Source organism: Coffea eugenioides, chromosome 1 (assembly GCF_003713205.1).
Source record: "Coffea eugenioides isolate CCC68of chromosome 1, Ceug_1.0, whole genome shotgun sequence".
Taxonomy (NCBI): domain Eukaryota; kingdom Viridiplantae; phylum Streptophyta; class Magnoliopsida; order Gentianales; family Rubiaceae; genus Coffea; species Coffea eugenioides.
In genome coordinates, this window is record NC_040035.1 from 9,575,251 (window position 1) to 9,602,379 (window position 27,129).

General features: G+C 40.6%; 2 protein-coding genes and 1 non-coding gene across 3 annotated transcripts; 2 read left to right on the plus strand and 1 right to left on the minus strand.

Annotated features, from left to right (window-relative positions):
* The first annotated feature begins 2,147 nt into the window (after positions 1-2,147).
* Positions 2,148-2,753, plus strand: LOC113767418. The gene has a single exon (XM_027311512.1). The coding sequence runs from the start codon at positions 2,148-2,150 to the stop codon at positions 2,751-2,753; it is 606 nt and encodes a 201-aa protein (XP_027167313.1).
* A 409-nt stretch (positions 2,754-3,162) lies between these two features.
* Positions 3,163-5,761, plus strand: LOC113767425 (G-type lectin S-receptor-like serine/threonine-protein kinase RLK1). Its single transcript, XM_027311525.1, has one exon. It carries the CDS (start codon positions 3,163-3,165, stop codon positions 5,638-5,640), a length of 2,478 nt encoding a protein of 825 aa, XP_027167326.1. The 3' UTR covers positions 5,641-5,761.
* Positions 5,762-19,185: 13,424 nt separating this feature from the next.
* On the minus strand, positions 19,186-19,292 carry LOC113752840. The gene has a single exon (XR_003464916.1). It is a non-coding gene; the product is annotated as a small nucleolar RNA R71 (small nucleolar RNA).
* Between the last annotated feature and the right edge of the window lie 7,837 nt (positions 19,293-27,129).

Sequence of the window (27,129 nt, forward strand, 5' to 3'; positions counted from 1 at the left end):
GATTGGAGGAATAAGGGGAAAAGTCAGGGGAACGAACGAACAAACAAATAGCTCCATGTGGGCCGTATCCTTTTAATGAATGTTACTATCGCTTTCCATTATAAATGTTTCTTGAATTATTGATATTCCATGTTTAATGTATTGAATTGATTGTCCGATTATCTGTTCGGAACCTCACTGAGCTTTTAGCTCACCCCTTTAGTTTTGTTTTCCTTAACAGGGGACGGCGAGCAGAATGAGAGCATAGACTAGCCAGTCTAGTTCTTTTGTTTCTTTTGTAGTGGTTCTCGCCTAGTGCTTGGCACGGGCTGGACGTATGAAGGATTGAGAACCTTTGTATATTCGATCTTTACACGCCCGTTTGGGGATGACAATGTATATAAGTTTCGCTTTAAATTTTGGATCGTTGCCCTATTTATTCTTGTGATTTATTCAGATTTTAAGTGAGGACTGTGGTGAACGACTGAGTCCCGGCAAGAGCTGGGCAGGCGACCCGCCGAACCCTTTGGTTCGCCTTAGAGGGAGGTGGGGCCGTCACAGATTTCCCATCTTGTCGAGGATGGCTGCCGATATACTCTCCGTTCCTGTTACCACTGAGGCTTCAGAATCTACCTTCAGCGCTGGAGGGAGAGTAATTGATGATCGACGAGCTTCTATGTCGGTTGAGACGGTGCAAAAGTTGCTTTGCGGCAACGATTGGATCCGCAGTCTTCATGGCCTAAAGAATAAGTCTCGTGTAAGTAATTGATTGGATGTTTTTGTTGTTGTTACAGTTGCTTTATTTCGGATTTTGATGAATTTTTTAACTTTCATACTTTTATTCTGTAGGAATCACTTGATGTGGCCGAATCAATCACATTTGAAGAAGTTGAACTTCCTGAATCATTCAATGACTAATTTGGTGGCTGTTGTCCGTTGATGTTGCTTGGGGACAGTTTATGTAATTTTTTATGTTGTAATCTGATCTGGTTTGGACAGTTGATGTTGCTTGGTGGCTGTTTATGTAATTTTTCATGTTATAATCTGATCTGGTTTGGACATTTTGGGTTGGACATGTTGTAATCTGATCTGGTTTGGATATTTTGGTGTGGACATGTGGTAATCTGATCTGGTTTGGATTACTGGTGGCTGTTGATATTGTAATGTGGCTGTTTATATAATTTTTCAGGTTGTAATGTGGACATTTTGGTGTGGACGTGGTAATCTGACCTGGTTTGCTGAAGTTTTAACTTCTTGTATTGTCATTTGGTGTAGTTTTAACTTCTTGCTGCAGTTTTAACTTCTTGTAATTTGATGTGGTTTGGACATTGTAATCCCGCTTTGGACATTTTGTTTCTCCATTTGATGGTTTTTGCTGTAGTTTTAACTTTAGACTCTGCCTTGTATTGTCATTTGGCATGGCTTGTTGAATTGAATCAGGGAAATACGAGTATTGTCATTTGGCATGGCTTGTATTGTCATTCTGGCTTCAAATGATAAATCAGAGAAAGTGTATCTTCTTGTGATATGGGCTCTCCCGTAAACGAGCTTGAGCTTCGAACTCGAGCTCAAGCTCGAAAAGCTCGACTCGAGTTTTTCGCGAGCTCGAGTTCGAGCTTCGAGCTCGGCGGCTCGATTTCAAAACTCGAGCTCGAGCCTGAGCTCGAGTTTTCTACCAACACATCGAGTCGAGTTCGAGCACCTTGTAGAGCTCGAATTACCAATCGAGCGAGCTCGAACTAGCTCGATTAGGGATTCGAGTCGAGCTCGATTGTCCTATGCTCGAGCTCGACTCGGCTCGTTTAACAGCTCTATTCCTAAGGCACTAGTAAAGAAAATAAACAGCTTACTGGCTTCCTTTTTATGGTCAGGGGATGCGATGCAGCATTTTAATGCTAAAGTCAGCTGGAAGGAACTTTGTACACCAAAGAAGGAAGGGGGTTTGGGATTATTTGATTGGCAGCTTTGGAATAAATGTCCTATATTCAAGCTGATTTGGAATATTTGTTGCAAAGAGGGATTACTTTGGGTAAAATGGGTGCATAGTTTGTCGTTGTGAAATTCTTGTTTTTGGGGAGTGAAGATTCCCGGGGATTGCTCGTCGGGATGGCGGAAAATTTTGCAGTTAAGGCCTCTTGTTCAGGATTATATTAAGATTATAGTGGGTAATGGCAGTAGTACAAGTTTCTGGTATGATAATTGGCATCCTATTGACCCATTATACCAAAAATTTTCAATTCAGCTGTTGCCTGCTTTTGGATTTACCATGCAAGAGTCGGTTGCTAAATGCTAAGCGTATTGACTCTGCACAGTGGAAATGGCCGGTGGGAAGGAGAATCAATTCAGAACTCAGGAAATTAATGCTAGCCACTCCTGAATATTTTCTTCCTTTGCCTGAGCATGAGGACCACCAGATTAGTTGCACTGCCAATGCTTCTGACATTTTTACAGTGAAATCTGTTATGGAAAAACTGAAAGAATCAGGACCTAAGGTGCAATGGTACAATATGGTGTGGGGAAATGGAAACATTCCACGCTTTCCCTCTATTCTTTGGCTATTGTGCAAGCATAGGCTTAAGACTAAGGATAGGTTGAAGCAATGGGGGGATTCAGTTGACTCTGATCAATGTGTACTTTGTAATCAGGATGCTGCAAGTATCGATCATTTACTTTTTATCTGTAGTCACTCAAGCTATTTGGCAAAAAGTGCAGCAAATGTGCCTTACAGCGGTGCTTACGCTTGGGATGAAGAATTGCCTATATCAATAAAATAGTTACGTGTGTAAGCTGTTTTCTTGCGTAGACCAATAAAATAGTTACTATTTTGCCTAAAAAATAAAGAACTTTTATTTCTTGATTGTCTTGGTGTGTAAAACATGCCTAGGTTTCCTGTGGTGTGAAAGGAACCATGCTAGTGCTGATTGTATTGGAAAAGCTGACATTTCGTTGGATTTTGATTTATCTTTTGATTGACAATTTGAAAACGCGTTACATTACGTGCTCATTTTGATGTCTAATGTAAGACCATTAAGGCAGTCACCATATTCCAGCTTTATACGTGGATGTGGAAAATGACTCCAAAGTTCAAAATCTTCCGAGCTGACTAGTTAATTAAAGAACCTTGAAAGCAAAGGACATCATGGTTTATTTTACAATATATATCAAACATGCTATTACATTTTAATGACGAGGCCTAAACTATATCTTGCAATGGCAAATCTATGCATACAACTCATCTTCTTGGTATTTCTCCTTCCAGTTTCTGCTTTGGCTCAAAATAATGGTACTGTGCCCAATAACAGTACTTTGACTGCAGGTGAAACATCCAGTTACTGGCTTTCACCTTCTGGTGAGTTTGCATTTGGATTCCAGCAACTTCAGGAGAAGGATCTTTTCTTGTTTTCCATATGGTATCACAAGATACCAGACAAAACTGTAGTTTGGTATGTTAATACAATCAACTCGGTTCCTCGTAACTCGACCGTGGTGCTTGATGGTCAAATTGGTCTTGTGCTTCGTAACCCTCAGGGCTCACAACTTTGGACTACTGATGTCAATTCTAATCAAGTTGATCATGGTTTTATGAATAATACAGGCAATTTTATACTCAAGGGGAGTGATGATAGCTGGCTGTGGGAAAGCTTCAAATTTCCTAGTGATACCATATTGCCAAATCAAGGATTGGCAATTGGCAATTCTCTTAGCTCTCGACAGTCAGCAACAAACTTCTCTCAAGGAAGATTTTATCTCCATTTTGATGGTGACGGGAATCTAGTACTTGCTACCAGAAGTGTACCAACGAATGTGTATGATGAAGTTCAGTACTACAATAGTCAGACTTCTAGTTCCACAGATGCATTGAATTCTGGTTATCAAGTTACTTTTGAGGGCACAGGCGCCATGTACATAAGGAAGGCGATCAATCAAACACAACAGCTGAATCTGGTTGCAGAATCATTACCACAAGCATCAGAATACTATCATAGGGCAACAATAGATTTTTATGGGGTTTTCACACATTATTATCATCCTAGGACTTTTACTGGCAACCCGAACTGGACAATTTTTTGGTATGTGCCGATTAATATATGTTATATTCAAGGAGAAATGGGGAGTGGAGCTTGTGGATTTAACAGCGTTTGCTACCTCGAAGATAATGGAAGACCGGCTTGCAAGTGTCCAAACGGGTATATATTGCTTGATCCAAAGGACGCGTATGGCAGCTGCATACCAAACTCTTCTCTTGGCTGTGGTGAAGTAGAGGGCTCTTCAGAAAGCCTTTTTGATTTAGAGGTGGTCAATGACATAAATTGGCCTCTGTCCGACTATGAGCGAATATATCCTTCACAAGAACCAGTTTGTAAGCAATCTTGCTTGCAGGATTGTTTCTGTGCTGTGGCCATTTTCAGTGGCAGTGGTTGCTGGAAGAAGAGGCTGCCACTTGCTAATGGGAGGGCAGAAAGCACTGGCGGTCAGTCAAAAGCTTTCATAAAATATCGCAAAAATGATGCTCCTCCAGTATGTCAAACTCTTCCCCCAGTTGGTCAAACTCTTCCTCCAGTTCTGACAGGATCAAAGCCAAAAAACCGAGGAACTGTGGTACTTGTGGGATCTCTGCTCCTTGGAAGCTCTTTCTTCGTAAATTTGGTGTTCATTGCCACTGCTTGTTTCGGTTTTTACTTCATATACCACAAAAAGAAGGTAATAACTCATCCAAATACTGATGCACTGAATACAAATTTGCTTTATTTTGCGTACAAAGAGCTTGCAGATGCTACAAATGAATTCAAGGAAGAGTTGGGCAGGGGATCTTTTGGTACTGTTTATAAAGGTGACTTGCAAATCAGATCCAAAAACACTACTTTTGCAGTGAAAAAGTTATACAGAATGGATCAAGATGCTGACAAGGAGTTTCGTGCTGAAGTGGAATCAATAGGCCAGACTAACCACAAGAATTTGGTCCGCTTGCTTGGATTCTGTGATGAAGGGCAACATCGTCTATTGGTGTATGAATATATGAGCTGTGGCACTCTCGCGAGATTGTTGTTCAATAATCCCAAACCTAGTTGGAGTATGAGGACTCAAATTGCTATTGGGATTGCAAGGGGACTGGTATACCTTCATGAAGAATGCAATACTCAAATTATTCATTGTGACATAAAGCCCCAGAATGTGCTCCTTGATGAGTATTTCAATGCTCGGATTTCTGACTTTGGATTGGCAAAACTTTTGATGATCAATCAGAGTCGAACATTTACTAGTATTCGAGGAACAAAAGGGTATGTTGCTCCCGAATGGTTCAGGAGCAACCAAATCACTGCAAAGGTTGATGTTTATAGTTTTGGTGTCTTGTTACTGGAGATCATTTCTTGCCGCAGATGTGTGGAGAACATTGAAAACCTTGGTGAAGGAGAAAACCCAATTTTAATTGACTGGGCTTGGGATTGCTTTCAAGAAGGAAGATTGGATATGTTTGTTGAAAATGATTTAGAGGCCCTAGAAGATCAAATGATGCTGGAGAGATTTCAGATGGTTGCCATGTGGTGTATCCAAGAAAACTCTTCGCTTAGGCCTAAAATGAGGAAGGTGAGCCAGATGCTTGAAGGAATTGTGGAAGTTATCGCACCCCCTTGTCCGTCTCCTTTTTCCACTACGGGATGAGTTTAGTTCGGTACTGCTTTGTGTCATTTCAATTGACGTCTGGGGAGAGTATTTTTATGCTGTTTTTACTTTCTTGGACTTTTTTTTTTTTTTTTCTGCTTTTATCCAGTGTATGAGATTTTCTTAGTGGGCAAACTTCCTGTTGGGATGGTGGCAGCGCATTTATTCAAAGTAAGATGATATAATAATAAGCTTGTTTGCTTTTTGTGTATCAATTATATTGTATTGTGGGAAAATACTGTAGTAACTATCGTTATGATAACTAAACAGTTTTTGCCTGATATAACATGTTATTTTATTTTTAGCGACCATTTAATTACCTGTTGAATCTATCCACCTAATTAGGATAATGCCTAAAAATAAGGAAGTAAGTTTCTCATCTAAAATAGTAAGTTAACCGTAATAATTAGTATTTTTTGTGTCTCAAAAGGTAAATTGGTATAAATATGAAACTTACTTTTTAAAGAGATAAATTACTATTTTATATCGCAAACATACTTTTGAGAGAGTAAGTTTAGTTCAAGTAATAGTAAGTTTTTATACACAAATAGTAATTCTTACTTATAACATAGTAAATTTGATTAATGACCAAAACTTACTAATTTATAGCACAAATGTACTATTTTGCTTAAAAAACTTATACCAAACCAATACTAGGAAGTTTATTTGAAATAACAATAAAATGTTTTATTAATGATTAAAACTTAGTACCTTAATTAGTAAGTACTCGTAATATACTTGTATAATACATGATTAATGAAACAAGTATTAGGAAGTTTATTTGAAATAATGCTAAGATTTTTTCATTAATGATTGAAACTTAGTATTATAGTTAGTAATTACTCGTAATGTAAATGTATGATACACAATTGTATGTATCATTTATAAATGTTATATGTTTTAAGCATTTTAAATATATTATGAAACCTATTTTTTTCACATGACCTTATAAAATATGTAAGAATAATTTGTCATATTATAAATTCTTAAGTATTTTTGAATTTGTGAAAGGTTAGAAAGTTTGGATTACAATAACAACAAATCTTTCGAGTTATATATAGAATTGCACTTATCTATACATCACAATTTCCATCTATTAATACCTATGAATATAATAAAATGGTAAAGTTTTAATAAATTTATTTTTTTGGGTCACAACTATAAAAATTAAAGTTATATTACAATTACAACAAATCTTTCTTTTTTTTTAAATAGACGAGAACAATTTATAGATATTAATGCTTGATAATACAAGAGTTAATTACAAAAAGGGGTAACTACCCCCATATCTTTCCTAGCTAAATCTGTTAACCATGTTGGGAAAGAAGTTTCCCATTCAATATTCCTAACCAACTTGACAGCGAGTTGTGCCATTGCATGACTACAACCATTCGTAGTCCTGGGAGCAAAGAGAACTAAGCAACTGTCAAAGCTATCCTTGAGGACCACAATGTCTTCTAGGATTGTTTGTATCTTACAATCCTGAACATTACCCGTATTAATAGAGCTCACAACATTTTTGCAGTCTGACTGGACTTCTACTTTTGTCCATCCTGCAGCTTGAGCCATTTCCAGCGCACTCCTGATCGCTAACGCTTCCTCCGTGGTAGCCTCCCCTCTTCTTCTTCCAACAATTCCTCGGGCTTTCACTAATTCCCCACGCCAGTTCCTTGCAACTATCCCTTGACCAGTTCTAACCATTTTTGCTGAAACTGCTGCATCCGTGTTAATCCTCATGATTCCCTCCTTGGGTGGCTCCCAAGTGTGCTGAGCCAGTCTTCCCCTCTCGGATGATGCAGCTGCCCAGGGATCTATTCCATTTGCCTCATCGTATTTGATCCATTCCTGTTGAGCTTTGTCGATGATCCCTTTTGCATCCACACTTTCCAGCTGAAATGCCATCTTGTTCCTCGCTTTCCAGAGCTGCCAGAGGATATTTACTGTGAGTTTTATTCGATCCATTCCTTGCGCTTCCTTAGCTGATTCCAACACCGCATCCCACCATCTCTACACATTGCATTGTAGTTCAACGAGCCCTTCCCATCTCACAGGAGCTAACCTCCACACCATTTGAGCTTTTGGGCAAAAGAAAAATATGTGTTCAATGGGTTCGGTAGCCTCTCCACAGCAATAACAAATGTTGCTTCCTTTTCCAACTCTCTGACGTAGTGCTTCATTAGTGGCCAGCCCACCTCCATAAAAAATGCTTCAGCTTCATCTTAATATTTAGACTCCCCACTCTTTTCCACACCGCCGTGCTTCCTTACTTCCCAGCTAGTCTCTGAATCAGGTTCTAATCTACGGTTTATGGTGTCCCTTCCCCCTTTTGCAAAAACATAACCTGATTTCACTGTATAGACCCCAGCTTTACTATGGTTCCAATATAGTCTGTCCTTCCTATCATAAAGGCTTAGAGGAATACTAGTAATATGCTCTACATCAGCTGCATTAAACCAGTGCTGCAAGAGATCAGTCTTTCACCTCCCTCCCTCAATTAACTCATGGACAAACTCTATCTGGCATCCCACTTGTCTTGCTGTGGCTACTTTCCCAGCAGTTGATCCAGGTAACCACCTATCTTTCCAGATTTTTATCGCCCTTCCATCTCCCACCCTTTTGTATAACCCTTGTTGAAGGAGCTCTCCCCTCTTGTGCAAGCTTTTCCAGCACCAGGAAGCTGTGTGCAGGGGCTTTTGGTCTAACCAATCCTCATCCTTCATGTACTTAGGTTTCAGGACCTTGCTTACTAACAAATTAGGATTGGTGACAACTCTCCAAATTTGTTTTGCAAGCAAGGCCACGTTGAGAGCTTCCAAGTCTCTAAAGCCCAAACCCCCTTTCCCTTTAACCTCCGACAGCTTACTCCATCTAACCTAATGAATTTTATTTTCTGCAACCCCACCACCCCACCAGAATCTAGCTATGGTTGCACTAATGGCCTTACACAAGCCTTTAGGGAGCTTGAAGCAAGACATAATGTATGTAGGCATGGCCATAATGACTGATTTGATTAAAACCTCCTTACCCCCTGGACTAAGCAACTTATGTTTCCACCCTTGAAGTTTTCTTGTGATTACACTTTTCAGGTACCCAAAAATCTGATTCTTAGCTCTCCCAATAGTCATAGGTAAGCCTTAGTATTTACCACTAGAGACTTCTCTCATGTTGTCCAAGACCTCACTAATTTCCCTTCTAATCAAGTTGGGAGTATTTTTAGAGAAAAACATAGCTGGCTTATCAAAATTTACTACCTGTCCCGTGGCTTGACCATATATCTGAATGATCTCCTTGACCTTTTGTGCCTCCTCCTTGCTTGCTTTGCAACACAATAATGAGTCATCTGCAAAAAATAGATGTGAAACCATAGGGCTGTCCTTGCAGACTTTGATGCCAGTTAGTTGCTTTTTTCCCACAAATTTCTTGATTAAATTAGACAGCCCTTCCGTACATATAATGAACAGGTAGGGAGAAAGGGGGTCTCCTTGTCGGATTCCTCTGGAAGGTTTGACGTTGCCCACCTTTTGTCCATTTAAATTAAAGGAGTAGTGGACTGTGGAAATACATAATTCTGCCTAGGAATTTCCACTCCACTCTGTCATAGGCTTTAGACATATCAAGCTTTAATGTCATGAAGCCTACTCTACCTCTCCTCTTGTTGTTCAAAAAATGCAACATTTCATGAGCTATGATCACATTGTCTAGAATTTGTCGCCCTGGTACAAAGCAGATTGTGATGGGCTAATACAATGCTTGAGGACTTTTTTCAGTCTATTGGCCAAGATCTTAGATATAATTTTATAAATCACCGTGCAAAGACTAATGGGTCTGAAGTTAGTAAGCACAACAGGATTTTCAACTTTAGGGATTAAGGAGATAATGGTCTCATTGATGGCCGTTAAGATTTTGCTAGAATGGAAAAAGCTAGTCACAGCATTAACAACATCATTTTTGATAATATGCCTGTATGTTTGGAAGAATAAATGGGGCATACCATCAACTCCAGGAGCTTTATTAGGGAACATGGAAAAAATGGCTTGTTGAATCTCCAACTCAGTCACAGGTTTAATCAACTATGTGTTCATGAGACTGGAAATAGTGCGAGGTATGCCTAGCAACACTTCTTCAAATTTGGTAGGATCATTAGACTTGAAGAGCTCCGCATAGTGTTTGCTAATTTCAGCTTCAATTTCCTCTTCACTTGCACATCACACCCCATTTGTCTTCTGGAGTATGCTGATATTGTTCTGTTTCCTATTAGCCATGACACTTAGGTGAAAGTAAGCTGTATTCTTATCCCCCTCCTTGAGCCATCTGCTTCTTGATTTCTGGCTCCAATATAGCTCTTCATCCTTGTATGCTTTACTCAATTGTAGCTTCAAGTTTGCAAAAGCTCCTTTCTTATCCAGCTCACTCCCCTCACGTGCTACCCTTAGTTGCTCCTTTAGCTCCTCAATTTTTGCCTTTGTATTGCCTTTATTTGCCTTGTGCCATTCAATCAAAGCTACTCTACATTCCTTGATTCGTCTCACCACTCTAAACATTCTAGACCCATGTTGCTCCAGCTCCCAAGCTCTTTGGATAACAGCCACAGACTCCTCATCCTTTGCCCATCTCTAATCAAAACAGAACCTTCTTTTTATACCCCTTTGCTTCAGTTTAGTATCCACCATTAGCAGGCAGTGATCTGATGCTTCTTTCTCAATGTGTTCAACTGTAGTATTCTCATACGCTTGCACCCATCCAACACTCCCTGAACATCGATCTAGCTTCTCTTTTATCTCTCCCTCCCCTTCCCATGTGTTGCTCCATGTCCAAGGAACCCCTTTATACCCTATATCCACCAATTCGTTCCCAAAGATAAAACTATTGAACTCCCTAAAACTACCCTTTGATCTCTATTTCCCTCCCCATTTCTCCCCATTTGAGCAGATATCATTGAAGTCTCCCACTATTATCCATTTTTCCCCCCATTCCCTTTTCTTTTCCTTTATAGTCTCCCATTGTTGCACTCTTACTCTTTCCTCAGTACTTGCATATATTCCTACCAGCCACCAGTGATCATTTAACTCCTTATCTACCACCATTGCTGCAATGTACCACTCAGTACTGTGTACATCAAGCAGTTGCACCCCCTCCTTCCAAAGCAAAGCTAATTCCCCTGCTCTACCCTTGGGATTCACGACAAGGCTATGTTCAAATTTAATCCTTTTTTGTACTTGCTTCATGTACCATTCTTTGTTTTTTGTTTCACACAAAAATACTATACTAGGAGAGTGGAGGTGGAGTACCTCCTTAAGTTGGGGAATTGTCAAGGGGTCTCCTGCACCTCAACAATTCCACACTGCCACCTTCATTGTGTTGGTGGAGGCATTGCGGGGCTAGCCTCCAATTCCTCTCCATGTTGTGCATCATCTTAATCCCTTTTTAAGCACTTGTGGTGTGGACCTTGTACTGTGTCCTTTTCCATTAGATCCAAGTCATGGCATTCTTCCTGTGTTTTTCTTTTCTCTCCAATGTTGCTCTCTGTTCCCCTGTCCTTGATATCTTTCAATGGTACTCTTTTGGTGCGCAAACTCCTCCTCCACTAATTTTTCCTTCCTGGTATGCTTTCACTTACTTGGATTCGGCTCATGGCATCTATTGTGTTACTGTCCTTGCTATTCAAACTCCCCTTTCCTGACTTGTCTATCCTCTCTCTAACAACACAATCATCTAACACCATATTCTCTGGGATCTGATTTTCTTTTCTAATCAAGTCTACTCCCAGGTCCACTACCACCTTATGGGCTTCAATATTTCCCTGCACTATAGTTCCACTCCCCTCTTTTTGTTTTCCCTCACCCTTACCCTCTTTCTCTACTCGTCCTTTCAGTCCTGTACTTTCCCTCAGAATCTCTCCCCATTTTTCCTCCATTGCCAGTTTTTCCTGATCATTTCCCTTAGTCTCCTTGTCACCCCCTGCTACTTATACCACCCATGACTCCAGATCCTTCCTCAAGTATCCCCCCTATCCTGCTATTGGATCCTTTGTCTACCATTGTCAACTCTTTAGGTTTCTGACTCGCCTCTGTGTTAGACGTGAAGCATGCTTTCAAGGGGGAGGCCATTATATTTCCTGCCCTCATCCAAGCACCATACTGGCCTTCCCTACAAGACAGTCCTTCCCTTTTGTCCCCTGTACATGACTTGTCCCCATGCCCAATGATCCCACAATTGTAGTAAAAATCTGGGCATCTCTCGTACTTAAATTCCACCCATGTGTTCACTCCCTCAAGCTTTACCAACGTACCCCTCGGGAGAGGTTGTAGCATATCCACTTCAGCCATAATCTTCAGATGTCTCCCAGACTTTCCCTCCCCTGGTGGAACCAGTACCTCTCTCACCGACCTAAAAATCTTTCCTAACTTAAAGCCCACTGACTTACACAACCAATGGACTGGAAGATTCCAAATTTGTACCCATATGTGTGCAAATCTAAAATGGTGGAGCTTCCTTTCATACCTAACCTCCCATTCCTTAATCACTAGAATCTGATTATCCATAATCCACGGTCCTCCCAACAGGATTTTTTCACAGTCCTTTCCCCTTTCTAACTGGAATTGAAAAAAATTTGGACCCAGCTCAGTAACAGTTAAGTTCCTGGGATATCCCCATGCATGATTAGTAAAATTCTTAATACCCGTGAAATGTGCAACCTTTTTGCCTATCAACCTTCGCACCAGACTCTGCCTACGGTCTTGGATCCCCTCACTTATATCGTCAGATGTCGCGCCCCACTTTTTGATGGTGTGGTGTGTGAGTAGTGGAATGTGAGCGTGTTCGAAATGAAAAGTAAAAAGGCCATGGGACTTGAGAATGCGACGATTTGGCCAAGCAAAGTTCAAAAAGGGTTTTTAATGAAAAAATGGAGTCGCCACTTGGTATAGAGTTAGGGTGTACCAAGTCACCCAAAAGTGATTTTTTGGAAAGCGAAATAAACAAACCCTTTTTAGAACTTTTAGGTCTACGTAACCAAAGCGAGGGATCGGGGGTCACATTTGATAAGGGAGAAGGCAAAGGCAAAGCCTAAGGCACTCCCTTACCCTAGCAAAAGCTAGTTGCGTGACTAGCCCTTCTTTTCCTAGTTTTTCTACCCAAGGTATGTATCGCATGTTGGACGAACTATATGAATGCAAAAAACCTAGACCTAGGGGGACATGGGGGAAATTTCTCTTCAAAGGTTGAGTGGTGCCAATCACATTAATTGTGAAGCCCAATAATGATCCTTTGGAGAGGTCACACATAATCCTAAATGACGTAAAAATGAGTGGAATGCATGCCATGTGAAAATGTGAGTTTGTGTGAAGTGAGAAAAGTGATAAAAATAATAGGATGTAAGTGGAGGTGTGCAAATGTATTTACAAGGTAAGGTGAGTAAAGAATGATAATGTGAAAATAACATAAAGTGCATGTGTGCGAGTGATATGGTATAAAGTGTGAGTAGTTAAATGAAAACATCCAAAAGTAGTGTGAAGTGAGAATGTGGAAAAAGGGATAGAGTATAAAGTAGAAGTGTATAGGATAGTGAATAAATGAAATGCATGAACCCTAGAGGAATGCATCAAGACGGGAACGGGGAGTCCTAACTTTGTGACTTTAATCTTCCCTTTGATTAGAAGGAAAAACTAGCGTGCTAAGGCTATTTCGTAGCCAAACTCGCTCGTTTCCCTTATCGAAAGGGGACTCTTCAGGCAAATGTACCCTAACTAGCATGAGATGCAAGACCTAAAGTGAGGGGAAAGGGGAATCGAGGAGCATGCCAAATGATAAAACTAAGGAAAAATGCATGATATGTAGTGAACAAGCAAATAATGCATTAATGAAAAACAAAGGAAAAATCCTATTGGGTCTAGCGTTGGACTAGCCCTTTCTATGAATTCCTACTAGCATTAGACTAGTGGAAACGATAAAAGAAGCCACAACTAGCGTTGGACTAGTGTGGTGACGTACATTCATCCATTCCATTCATCCACACTATGGAAAGCAAGTAGACATACCAAACACGTAGCACGTAACATTTAGCATGCTCGACTAGATGCAAAAGCCTAATAAAATGAATAACACTTAACACGTAGGCATGCAACCAAGCTAATGAACCTATTACATTCACTAACTAAAACAAAAGGGGAAGGGGAAAATGGACCAAATTGCTCGCCACAGCCCTATCTATTACAAGCCAAGAGGTGTACACATACCCCATTAAAATAATAACTTAAATAAAAGCAAAAGTAAATGAAATAAATGCAAGGAATTAAGGAAAGGCAAGGAAAGCGAAGTAGACATGCATATTCACATAACACGTAGGAGCACGTAGGGTCAAATGAAGTGCAAATAAGGGATAGGGTGTACCTCCCTTGAATCGATGCCCTAGCGAGGCGAAACTACTAATTTACCCTCCAAAATAATAAAAGGGTCAAGGTACCAATTTATTTGGAAAAACTAAAGAAAATGTACAAACACAAGCTCAATTGATCATAAAACCTTTAAAATTGTGACTTAAGTGCAATTTAAGCAAAGCATGGTAGCCAATTAAAGCAAACAAACAATGAAGTTGCAAAATTAGAGTTGCCAAGGACCAAATTGATGAAATTCTTCAATTGACTGGGTCATAGTAGAACGAGGGGAGACTTGGAGGGTCAAAATGCAAAACTCAGAATTTTTCCATGCATGCATACGTAGAAGATTTCTGCATTTTAAAGCTTTCTGCAGCTAGAAAACAAAGGCTGTTCCTTTTTATTTCCAAAGCTTCGGCAATACCCAGCAACAACTACATCCATTTCATCATACAAACAAGTTCATCAAACCAGAAATTATTGACCCAAATCTAGACATGACAATTTGTTTGCAAGATTAAGATGGCAAATCTGAGTTGATGACCGCCCAAGATAAGGAAAAACAACAAGACAGAATGCCGCAAGAATTTCTGCAAAGCTAGGAAGCTTTTGGCAACCCATAATGAATCAGGATTTTTAACCAAGCATCAAAGGCTTTAGATTAAACAACAGCTATCCAAAACCGCAAGCCCAAACAAGGAAACAAAAACTCAAGAAAGCTATCATGCAAATCTGGAAAATCAGAAGCTTTGCTGCAATTTTCAGCCGCGACTTGTCCAGAATTTCTAGTTTATCATGCAAACAGATTCAACAAGGAACCAGAATTCTACCTATCCATCATCAACTAAACACGCAACTTCGTAGCAGGATCGAAAACAGAAAAATGAAGCTGACCAACAAAAAATGAAAGTAAACAGCAAAAACAACGATAGAAAGAAAGAGACAAAGTGCCGCAAGCTTTTCTGCAATTTTACCCAGCCGCGACTTTTCATTTCATCAAGCAAACCAGATTCAGGTAACCAAACAACAAGCTGCTTAACTTTAAAGCTCCAAACAAACAAACAACAATGAAAGAACTGATTGCAACAAAGAAATTCTGAACAATACATTCACATAAAATGGTTTAGCAGCCCGAAAGATCAAATTTTTATCAAGATTGCTGCTAAGAGGTTTTGATCAACGGAAAAAATCTAGCCTTTCCCATAAAATCCTTGACAACGGAACCAAGAAAAGGAAGAAACAGAACAATATCCAAGATTACAGTTCATCCCTTCCTCAACAGATTTATGGAGAAGAAAAACAATCCTGACTTCAAGTAAAAATCTAAAACATAGCTTTGATGGATAGCTTGGAAATATACCTTGAAAGATGGATAGAAGCTAGTGCAGTCTGTGAAAGAACAAAGACAGCCGATGAAGAAAGTTTCCGGCAATTCCTCCTCCTCCCTGCTTTGGTTGCTGCTCCCTTTCTCTTTCGGCCGTAGCCTCTCCCTTTTCTTTTGCTCCGAATCTGTCCCAGCTTCACTCTCCACTCTCTTTCTCTCTCAGACCTCAGCCCAGATTTCTCTCCTTTGCTCTCGGTTTTTCCTTAGCCGTTCCTCAAAGAAAAACTTCCTCTCTTTTTTGTTTTCTTCTCTCCCCCCGACTCTCTCTGCCCGTCACCTTCCTTTTGGTTTCTTTCTTTTCCTTGTTGCTCCGCTCCTCTTCGATCTTCCTCAGTCTGTAGCTTCCTCACTCGAGCCTCCTCACTCCGAAAGCTCTCTCCTTTTTTCACTCCCGTTTTATCGCTTCCTTTTTTGCTTCCTATTTTCAGCCGTCATCTCTTAATCCTCTCTCTCCTTCTCCTGTTGCGGCTGCCTGCCTTTTTCTATTTATATGGGAGCCAAACCAACCCTAACACCCAGCCACTTCTTCTGTATTTGCAGCCAAGGGCTGCCCGAAGCCCTTCCTTGCAAGCTGCGAAAAACGCAGCTTGCAAGTCGCGTATCATTTTTTTTTTTTTTTTTAAACTTAAATAACAAAATTGAAAATAATAAAAATTAAAAACAAAAACAATTTAATTAACATTAGAAACAACAAAATGCAAATTCAATTTTCCCTTTTTTTTCATTTTTTCAAATTTTTCATCTTTTTTCTTTCTTTTTTCCTTCAAGAAAACATGGAATTTAAATCAAAACAACTAAAGCATATTTTTTGAATGCTTTTCTTTTTTTCTTTTTTTTTTCTTTCGAGAGATTCTATGCTAAAAACTTACAAATAAAAATAATAAAATAAAAACTAAAAACTAAAAACTAAAAAGTGAATAAAACTTAACACGACAAATAAAAATTAAGACAAAATAGTAAATGCAAAATACGCTAAAATTTTGGTGTCTACATCAGAGGAGAGATCTACACCTTCTAGTTCCGACTGAGACAGGTCGGACTTTCTAAAAGCTCTTGTTAAATCTTCCTCCATCCTCCAGATTCTAGTTGTAGAGGCGCTACCTTGCACTATTTCCAATCGCAGAAGATCCAGTTGAGTACCCCTGCAAAACAGAATAGGAAGGCACCAAAAAACAGCAAAAAAACCTAATCTATACTACCAAAAAAGACAACTACGAAATCACGCACATCAGCTCATCGAAAGTTCAAGTCACCTTTTCTGGGTTGCATCCTTCAAATGTTCCTAGGATCATGACCATTTCCACACAAGAAACAGAGTTACAGCTCAGAGAAGAGTTTATGGACGTGGGTTTGGGTGTCTCGGTTGTACGAAAGTTGAACAGTCACTATTGGAAGTAAAGCTAGCTCTGTGTAACTTTCTATTTTGGGTTGGCGCTGCAATTTTGAAACCTCCTACAATGAGAAGAAAAGCTCTCAAACTAGAGAGAGATGCTCTCAAGCAAGAGAGAGAGTACTACAAGAATAATTACAACAAATCATTCGAGTTGTATATAAAATAGCACTTACTTATGTATTGATAGGTTGCGATTTTATCATTTATTTTATTATTAATTTTTCCTATTACCTGACCCGATGTAGATTAATTATTAGATTCTACTCACTTTTCGTAATTTACATTTATTTCAGGGAGTAGAATTAAAATACCACAACCAATGCCAATTTGACAGTCATCGGGAAAGAGTTCAAATAGCAGGCATTCAGGGACATTTTTGGAATAAGGGGATGCAAGCCCTTTTTGGTAATTTGGCCGAAGACAGCAAGAAAAAAAAAGAGGAAGCTGGAGTCTTCGGTTTGGAGGCTGGGCCACCGCACAGTGGATGAGAGCAGGCATTAGATAGAAACTAGAAATTGCAGAGGATTAGCACTACTTGGGGAGTTTTTTTAGCTTTTGATTTTTCCTTCGGTGTTTTTGAGTAGTACTTCTCCTGCGCATGTCAGGAGCAATTAGGAGAGCTTTGACTTTTCTTCCTTTTAGCTCTTAGTAATTTCTTTTCCTTCTTCGTATGTCATCCGAAGTGAAACAAGGGATCACCTTTTGTAACTTTGCTATCTTTTCTTGATTGGAGCGAATTGAATTCTCCAAATTTCTGAGACAATGGCTGCTGCTTTCTCTTCAATTTTGCGTGGGTTTTTCGCATAAAATATGAACTAATTTCCTCACTCTAGTCAAGGAACAACGGAGGCTTTGATTCGCCTAAAAATTGTGAAATCGATTTAATTTTATCTTTCTCTTTTATTTATTGTTATTCGCATATTCCCTGGATACAGTTTGTTCAATTAATTGTTTGTCTTGGATCCGAATAATTAGTTAACTTGATAATCTATTGTCAATTAGGGCATTTAAATCCGTAATTGTTTAATTGTCTTGAATTAGTGACAACTGGCATGATTAGATTTGTGTCAAAGGGATACGCAGGCTAATTTGAAATAACCCTGGTAGTGTGTTATTTGGTTAGAATAGGGCTCCTCTAATACGTAAGGCAATTGGGGAATTAAATCTTATAGGTGTACTTAGGATTATTTCTCAATTAGAGTAGTGATTAACGGGCGTACCTTAATCACCAATACAATAAGGAGGGGTTGACTGCCATCACTTGTTTGATAGTTATAACCTATTTATTAATAAATAATTGGAATTGCTTGTGCATCGATGATCAATTAGGTGAACCATTGCTGAAATTATTTCTTGGCTAGACCTTTAATTATTGTTACTCTAATTTTAGTGAATTGTCATTTAATTTCTAGTTAACTATTTATTTTTTTTTATTCGAATTTCTTTGATTGTCATCGTTTATACAAAAACACCCCCTGTGTTATTTTGGATTTCTTAAGAGACAAATATCCTCAATTTCTGAGAATACGACCCTACTTGCCCTGTCTACGAATTCATAATTATTTGTGAAAAAAGTCATTCCGTTCGAATATATCGGATCAAGCAAACTCTTCGGGAATAGGGTGAATCAAGTAACTAATTGCACACCTAGAGTCCCTACTCTAGTACTTGGAATCGGGTTTTGGTTACTTTAACTAGCAATTAGGTTTATTTTATTATTGCACAGGTCTCGACAACCAGTCAATTTTTGGCGCCGCTGCCGGGGACTGTCATTTAATTGTTTCTTTTTTAGTTCATTTTTGTTCTAATTTTCTGGTATTTTTCGAGTGTATGCCTCGTTCTTCTAGTACAGGTGAATTAATTTTTGACCCTGAGGTAGAGAAAACTGGGCGCAGAATAAGGAAAGAGACCAGACAACTCAAAGAAGACCACTCCAGTGCTGCATCTCAGAGACTTGAGCCAGAAGTTGAACCAACAGATTCGTTTGGCGATACTTCGAGTGACTCAGATCAAGAAGAAGTCACTATGGCGAATGCACGAACATTAAGAGAGTTGACTGCTACTGATTTAAATCAGCAGCCTTTATGCATTACTTTCCCAAGTTTAAATGATAACACTCCATTTGAATTAAAATCTGGTCTAATTCATCTTTTGCCATAATTCCATGGTTTACCAGGTGAGGAGCCGTATAAGCACTTGCAAGAGTTTGATGTCGTTTGCAACAGCATGAAGCCCCCGGGCATTACAGAAGAGCAGATAAAAATGAGGGCATTCTCCTTCTCCTTGAAGGACTCTGCAAAAGATTGGCTGTACTCCTACCATCAGGTAGTATCACCACGTGGGACCAGCTGAAGAAAAAGTTCTTAGACAAGTATTTTTCCGCGTCTCGAGCTGCAAGTCTAAGGAAGGAGATCTGTGGTAACAAGCAGCACCCAGGGGAGTCGCTTTATGATTACTGGGAGCGATTCAAGAAATTATGCATCAAGTGCCCTTAGCACCAAATAAGTGAGCAGTTGCTCATACAATATTTTTACGAGAGGCTACTCTTCAGAGACAGGAGTATAATTGATGCTGCGAATGGAGGGGCACTGGTGAACAAGACCCTTCGAGCAGCGTGTGAGCTAATCGAAGAAATGGCGGAGAATTCGCAGCAATTTGGTACGAAGGAGGATGTCCCGATACACAAGGTGAATGAGGTAGAGACATCCTCTATCCAGCAGCAGCTGACTAAGTTGACTTCTTTTGTTAGACAACTGGTTGTAGGAAATGCATCTTAGACCAAGGTATGCGGGATTTGCACTGGTATGGGTCATTCTACGGAGATGTGTCCAATGATTCAAGAGGAAAGTGTAGAGCAACTAAACATGGCTGGTCACGCGCCCGCACCAAGAAAGCCCTACGACCCATATTCAAGTACCTACAACCCCAGTTGGAGGGACCATCCCAACCTCAACTATGCAGGGAACAGGCAGTCTAACTTTGTGCCAAATAAACAACAAGAGTACCAGCAGCAGTACCAACCCCGACCACCTCCGCCACCGAACTCTAGTCTATATTTGAAGGAGATGATGAAACAACTGATGGCTACCACCGCGCAACATCAACAAAAGACGGACTCCGAACTACATAATATAAGAAATCAAATGAGCCAGATGCAATCCATTCAAAATCAGATGAATCAAATGGCCATAACAATCAACCGTTTGGAGTCCCAAGTCCAAGGTAAATTGCCGTCTCAGCTTGAATTGAACCCGAAGAACGTAAGCGTGATGACCCTAAGGAGCGGGAAGGAAATTCAGGGGTCTGAACCTACGATTCCAAAGGACAAGGATGAGGAAAAGATCGAAAATGATCTTGAAAAGGAGGACAGCAATGACACAAATCCAAAGATACTCCCGGACTCAGTCATTACAGTTAAGACTAACCCACCTCCCTTTCCTAGCAGACTGGAGAAACTAAGAAAGCAAGACAATGAGAAGGAGATCTTGGAGGTATTTCGCAAGATAGAGATCAATATCCCCCTGTTAGATGCAATTAAACAGGTGCCGAAGTACGCAAAGTTTTTGAGGGACTTGTACGTCAATCGAAGGAGGCTGAGGGAAGATGAAAGAGTCATTGTTGGAGAGAATGTGTTAGCGGTCTTACGGAGAAAACTCTCACCGAAGTGTGGAGACTTAGGTATATTTACTATCCCCTGTAGGATAGACAACACTTTGATTAGGAAGGCCATGTTAGACCTAGGAGCATCGATCAATGTAATGTCAAAATCTATCTATGCTTCCCTAAACCTAGATCCATTAAAAGAAACTGGATAATCATTCAATTAGCTGATCGAACTAATGCATATCCTGATGGGTTGGTTGAAAATGTGTTGGTTAAAATTAATGATTTAGTATTCTCAACTGACTTTTATGTACTTGACATGGATGATGATCACTCACCCGATCCCTCACCCTTGCCATTAGATAGACCCTTTTTTAGTACAGCAGAAACAAAAATTGATGTTAATAAGGGTACCTTGTCCATGAAATTTGATGAAAAAATTGTGCATTTTAATATTTTTGATACTATGAAATACCCCTCAAACTCCAATTTTAGCTCTGTTTTCTCTGTAAGTGCCATTGACACTGCGGTGCAGGAAGTATTTGAAACTGTTGGCAGGGATGAGTTGGAGGTTGTTTTAACTAATCACCTCGAGTTGGAGACAACTCTTGAGGTGGAGTGGAGTGAAGATTTGAAATGTACAATAGGAGCATTACACTCGTTGCCAACCACAACGAAAGGTATGAAGTTTCACCTATTTTCATTCCTGAACCTCACCGAAGGGTATTACCATCTGTGATGCAGGCACCTGTGTTGGAGTTAAACCTCCTGCCGTAGCACTCGAAATATGCGTATTTGGGTGACAACAAAACACTCCCGGTGATTATATCAACTGCACTCTCGGAAACCCAGGAGGAGAAGATAATCCGAGTCCTTAGAGAGCATAAAGATGCGATGGGATGGACCATCGGTGACATCAAAGGGATCAGCCCCTCCATCTGTATGCACCGGATTAGGCTGGAAGAGGATGCCAAACCTGTACGACAAGCCCAAAGGAGGCTCAACCCCCTCATGATGGAAGTGGTGAAGAAAGAAATTTTGAAATTGCTAGATGTGGGGATCATCTTCGCGATATCGGATAGCCCATGGGTGAGCCCGGTCCAGGTAGTTCCAAAGAAAGCAGGAGTGACAGTGGAGGCTAACCAAACGGATGAGTTCGTACCAGTGCGCAAACCCATTGGATGGAGGCAGTGTATTGACTACCGTATGCTGAACGCCGTCACCAAAAAGGACCATTTTCCTCTTCCTTTCATTGACCAAATGGTTGAGCGTTTAGCTTGCCGGGCTTATTATTGTTTTCTGGATGGATTTTCAGGGTATTTTCAGATTGCCATCGCACCGGAGGATCAAGAAAAGACGACCTTCACGTGCCCATTCAGAACTTTTGCTTCTAGACAGATGCCATTCGAGTTGTACAATGCACCTGTAACATTCCAAAGATGTATGGTAAGTATTTTTTCTGAATATGTTGAGAAAATCATTGAGATTTTCATGGACGATTTCAGCGTATACGGTGATAGCTTCGATACCTGTCTAGATAACCTGAAACTGATTCTGTTGAGGTGTATAGAGACTAATCTCATGCTTAACTGGAAAAAATATCATTTTATGGTTTAACATGGGATAGTCCTGGGTCATATTGTGTCTTCTAAAGGTATCGAGGTTGACAGGGTGAAAATAGATGTTATATTTGCTTTACCTTACTCCGCGAGTATGCTGGAAGTGTGCTCTTTTCTTGGACATACAGGATTTTACCGAAAGTTCATCAAGGATTTTTCGAAAATTGGAGCCCCGTTGTTCCAGTTTTTACAAAAAGATGTGGCCTTCAAATTCGATAACAAATGTGAGAGAGCCTTCGACAAGTTGAAGGAGTTATTGACCTCGCCACCGATCATTCAACCCCCTGACTGGAGTTTGCCATTTGAGATCATGTGCGATACCAGTGATCATGCTGTAGGGGCTGTATTAGGATAAAAAGTAGGAAAGACAGCTCGCGTCATCTATTATGCATCCCGAGTCTTGAATGGGGCTCAACTGAATTATTCAACCACTGAGAAGGAGCTACTTGTGGTCATTTTTGTTTTAGAAAAATTCAGGTCATATTTGTTAGGTGCTAAAATTATTATATTTTATGATTATGCAGCGTTAAGGTACCTAATGACCAAGAAAGATGCAAAATCGAGGCTCATAAGGTGGATATTGCTCCCACAGGAATTTGACCTGGAGATAAGGGATAAAAAAGGCTCAGAGAATCTAGTAGCCGACCATTTGAGTCGCATACCAGTTAGAGAGGAGAACGAGCCATTGAAGGATGCATTCCCTGAAGAGCATTTATTTTCTCTAAATTCTCAATTACCTTGGTATGCTAATCTAATTAACTACTTGGTGACTGGTAATTTTCCTGTAAGTAGGCCAAAATCGAAGAGAGATAAATTGAAGAGCGACGCCAAATATTTCATCTGGGATGATCCATACTTGTGGAAGAGATGTGCTGACCAAGTGATGAAACGATATGTAAGCAAAACTGAATTTCAATCGATTTTAAGTTATTGTCATACTTTTGCTTGTGGAGGTCATTTTAGACCTAAGAGAACTGCTCATAAGGTATTAGAAAGTGGGTTTTATTGGTCTTCTTTGTTTAAAGATGCGTATGTGTTTTGTAAGTCCTGTGATCGATGTCAAAGGATAAGTAATATAACTCGTAGAGATCATATGCCCCAAGTCCCATTAATTTTTGATGTTTGGGGTATCGATTTTATGGGGCCTTTTCCTACTTCATTTGGGTTTATATATATTTTTTTGGCAGTCGATTATGTGTCTAAATGGGTGGAGGCTAAGGCCACCCGAACTAATGATTCGAAAGTGGTTGCAGATTTTATCAGGTCTAATATTTTTGTGTGTTTTGGGATACCAAGAGCCATTGTTAGTGACAGGGGGACGCACATCTGCAACAAAACTATAGCCGCGCTATTTCGCAAGTACGGTGTACTCCACAGGGTCTCAACGTCATACCACCCTCAGACCAATGGTCTAGCGGAGGTATCGAATTGAAAAATTAAGTCCATCTTGGAGAAAATGGTGCGCCCCGATAGGAAAGATTGGAGTCAACGGTTGGAAGATGCACTTTGAGCCTATCGGACGATGTACAAGACCCCCATAGGGATGTCACCGTACAGATTGGTATTTGGGAAGCCGTGTCACCTTCCAGTGGAGTTTGAGCACAAGATTTTTTGGGCAATAAAATAGTGTAACATGAATCTAGAAAAGGCCGGTGCTCAACGAAAATTGGATTTGCAAGAATTGGAGGAGATTTGGAACGAAGCGTACGAGAATGTATTAATTTACAAGGAGAGAAGCGGGGGCATTTTATGATCAACAAATCTCTAGGAAAACCTTTGAAGTTGGTCAGAAGGTCCTCCTGTACCAATCCAGGCTTAAACTCTTCCCAGGTAAACTACGTTCCCGTTGGATTGGACCTTTTATTGCTACTCATTTCTTTCCTTATGGTGCAGTTGAAATCTAGAGTGTTAAGACAGACAATAAGTTTGTGGTGAATGGACACCGTCTCAAGCATTATTACGAAGGTTTTCCAAGTGGAGAAGTGGAGACGATAAGTCTAGATGCACCGTCGTGTCTCAATTATTGACACCTTGCCTTGTCTAGCCAAAGATATTAAAGAAAGACTCTCATTGGGAGGCAACCCAATTTCTTTTAATTGTTTGTTTGGTTTTGTGTGATAGTTTAAATCTGTTTTCCTTGAATTTGACTGATTTCGAGTTTCAATTTTCATTTTTGATGATTTGTAGATGTCTCTTTGACATGATGCGCCCGCGTCAAGTCGTATGGAGAGCTCATGATCAGAAGGGTTCCTGCCCTCTTGATGTGCCTACGTTACGTTCGCGGGAAAGACAAGTATTCAAAGCTTGAGGACAGTTTTCGATTTTCTATTATTCTCTAATTTTGAATTTTGAAAATAGATTTGTATCATATTAATAATATTCAACAATAAAAATATATAAAAAAATAAAAAATATAAAGAAATGGAAAAATATAAAAAAAATTAAATAAATTTAAAATAATAATAATAAATAAATACATTCGAATTAATTAATTAAATAAAAAATTTTAATAAAAAGAATTCAAAAAAATCTTTTTTAATTAATTAATTTGATTTTAAAAAAAACAAATACTATTTTGTTTTTCTTTTTCTCTTTACTTTTTCTTACTTTTCTTTCTTTTTTCTTTCTTTCTTCCTTCTTCTTTCTCTCTTCTTCTTTCTTTCTCCCCCCGCTGTTTCTTCCTTTCGTTCGATCGAAAACCATCGTGCGCCGGCCCACTCCGTCGTCGCCGTGCGGCGACCCCTCGTCTCTCTCTCTACTCGACCGACTCATCGCGCCACCCATCTCCTCCACCTCGCTCGCCGCAGCCACCTCTTCCTTCCGTAGCAATGTGCGCCGCCAACGATCTCGCAGACGCCACCATTGCGCCATCGCCGCTGCTAAAGCCCCGGTGCAGGCGCGACCCAAAAGCTTCTGCCAACCACCGCTGCTCCCTTGTGCGTGCGACTCCAGTCCAAGCCCGCGCGTCTCTCTCAGCTCTCACTCTCTCCTCGTGTCTCTCTCTCTCTCTTCGATCCATAGCCGACAGCTCCACCGACTCCTTGGTCGAACCACTGCTCGCTGCCCTCGCACGCCACCCCCTTTTTCCTCCACTCACCGCGCCACCCATCTCCTCTGCCGTTAGCGCCCCACTGCCTCACTCTCACGCCCCGCACGCAGGACATCAGTCACCACCACTTCCACTTTCTTTATTTGGACTACAGTGGAGGTAATTGAAGTTCGATTTCAAATTTCTGATTTTATTTGGTATTGCTTGGCTTTGGCAGTCGTGGGGTTTGACCGTTTTGAGGGGTTTCATTTACTGTGATTTGCACCAGTGGTACTGGTTGGAATTTTTTTCACTTGAATTTGCTAATTCTTTTGGGTTGGTTGAAATTGTGCGATTAACTGTCAAGTTGGAACCATTTGTTGGGACTCTGGTTGAACCTTGCTTGCTTTTGACTGTTTAATTTAGGAGTCATTATTGTGATTTCGGGAGGGTATAGACTTCACTGTTGCCCTGTTGGGAGTTGGTTTGCCCAATGTTAATATTGGTGGCATTCAACTGCTTTGTCGGGTGGAAGTGAGTTCTATGGCATCATTAGGGTTATCACTGGTATTGGTTGGCCATTTGAGATATTTTTTTTCATTTACTGCGATTTGCGACTAGTGGTACTGGTTGACATATTTTCCCTTGCATTTGTTAACTCTATGTGGTTGGGTATTTGATTGACTACCAAGGGCTTGTCACTGTATTGTTCTTGCTAAACTTCTGGACTGCTATTGCTAGATTTAGCATATTGTTGGGGACATTTACTAAAATTTTGGGTAGACCGTGTTTGTTTTTGACTGTTGAATTGGGATCACTGGTGACTACTGAATTGCATTTGTTGGGTCCTATAATTGTTGGCATTTTTATATCTTATTGATTTGAGTTGACTGTTTGCGGCCATGGTGAGACCCAAATCATCTTCTAGATCTAGAGCCTCTCAGTCTCAGTCTCAACCCTAACCCTCCATTCCAGTCAATGCCCCTATCAACCAAACTTCCGCTTCCGGTGTTCGAACCCGGTTAGGCAGGGGGAGAGGTGCCCACGTGGCCTCCGCTGCTCACCTCGGAGGGCATTTAGAGTTCACTAGACCCGCCGATCAGTGGCGCTATGCTAAAGCCTGTGAGCGGCGTATCATTCCGTGCAAGTGCTCGGATGCCTTGAGTATGGCTTTTCTGGGTATCCAGGAGGAGGTTGAACACATGTACACCGCCATTGGATGACACCCCTATCTCGCTGTCTTCCAACCCGTCTTTGTCGAGTTGACTAGGGAGTTTTACTCCACTTTTGAGTTTGAATTACCTGCGAGGTATACTGTTGAGACTCCCAATGTCATCCATTTCCGTCTCATAGGTCAGGAATTCAATTTCTCCATTACCTAGTTTAATCTGGCTTTCGGTTTCATCACTCGGGAGTACGCTGAGATTAGGGAATACGCCGAGAGTGCCTGTGATTATGTGGAGCCATTTCTTTCCGCCTACCACGATGTGTGGTGGGACATGTCTGTTGACAAGTAGCGTTATGACCCGTCTAGATCTAGGAGCTCCTTTCTCGAGAACCCGAGTGCTCGGTATATTCAGCGACTTTTAGCATACAGCTACTTGGGTATAAAGGACAGCTCCAGTATAATCTCTCGCCGGAGCTCTTCTTCCTCTGGTGCATGAAAAATGGTTTCAAGGTCAACTTGGGGTGTTGGTTGGCCGCACAGTTCAAGACCGTTTTGGCAAAGAAGAACAAACCCCTGATGCTCAGGTCCTACATCACACACCTGGCAGTCCAGCTAGGAGTTCTCAATCTACAAGATCACGACCTTCATTTGGCCTGCGACATGGAATTTCTGAATGCTGAACGCTTAAAGAGGATGGGAGTTCTGGAGCATGTCGATGGTGCCTACCGATTTATTCCCCCGGGACCACCCCGCGCCCTACCTCGCTCTTCGTTTACCAGTTCGGCCCCGGTTGGCGATGAGGCCAGCCCGTCTACCTCCGCTCCGCCTCCTCCATCCCCAGGAACTGCTGACTGGAATCAACTTCGGACTCAAGTTCAAAATTTGGAGGCTCGGATGACCAACATCGATGCTAACGTGCATA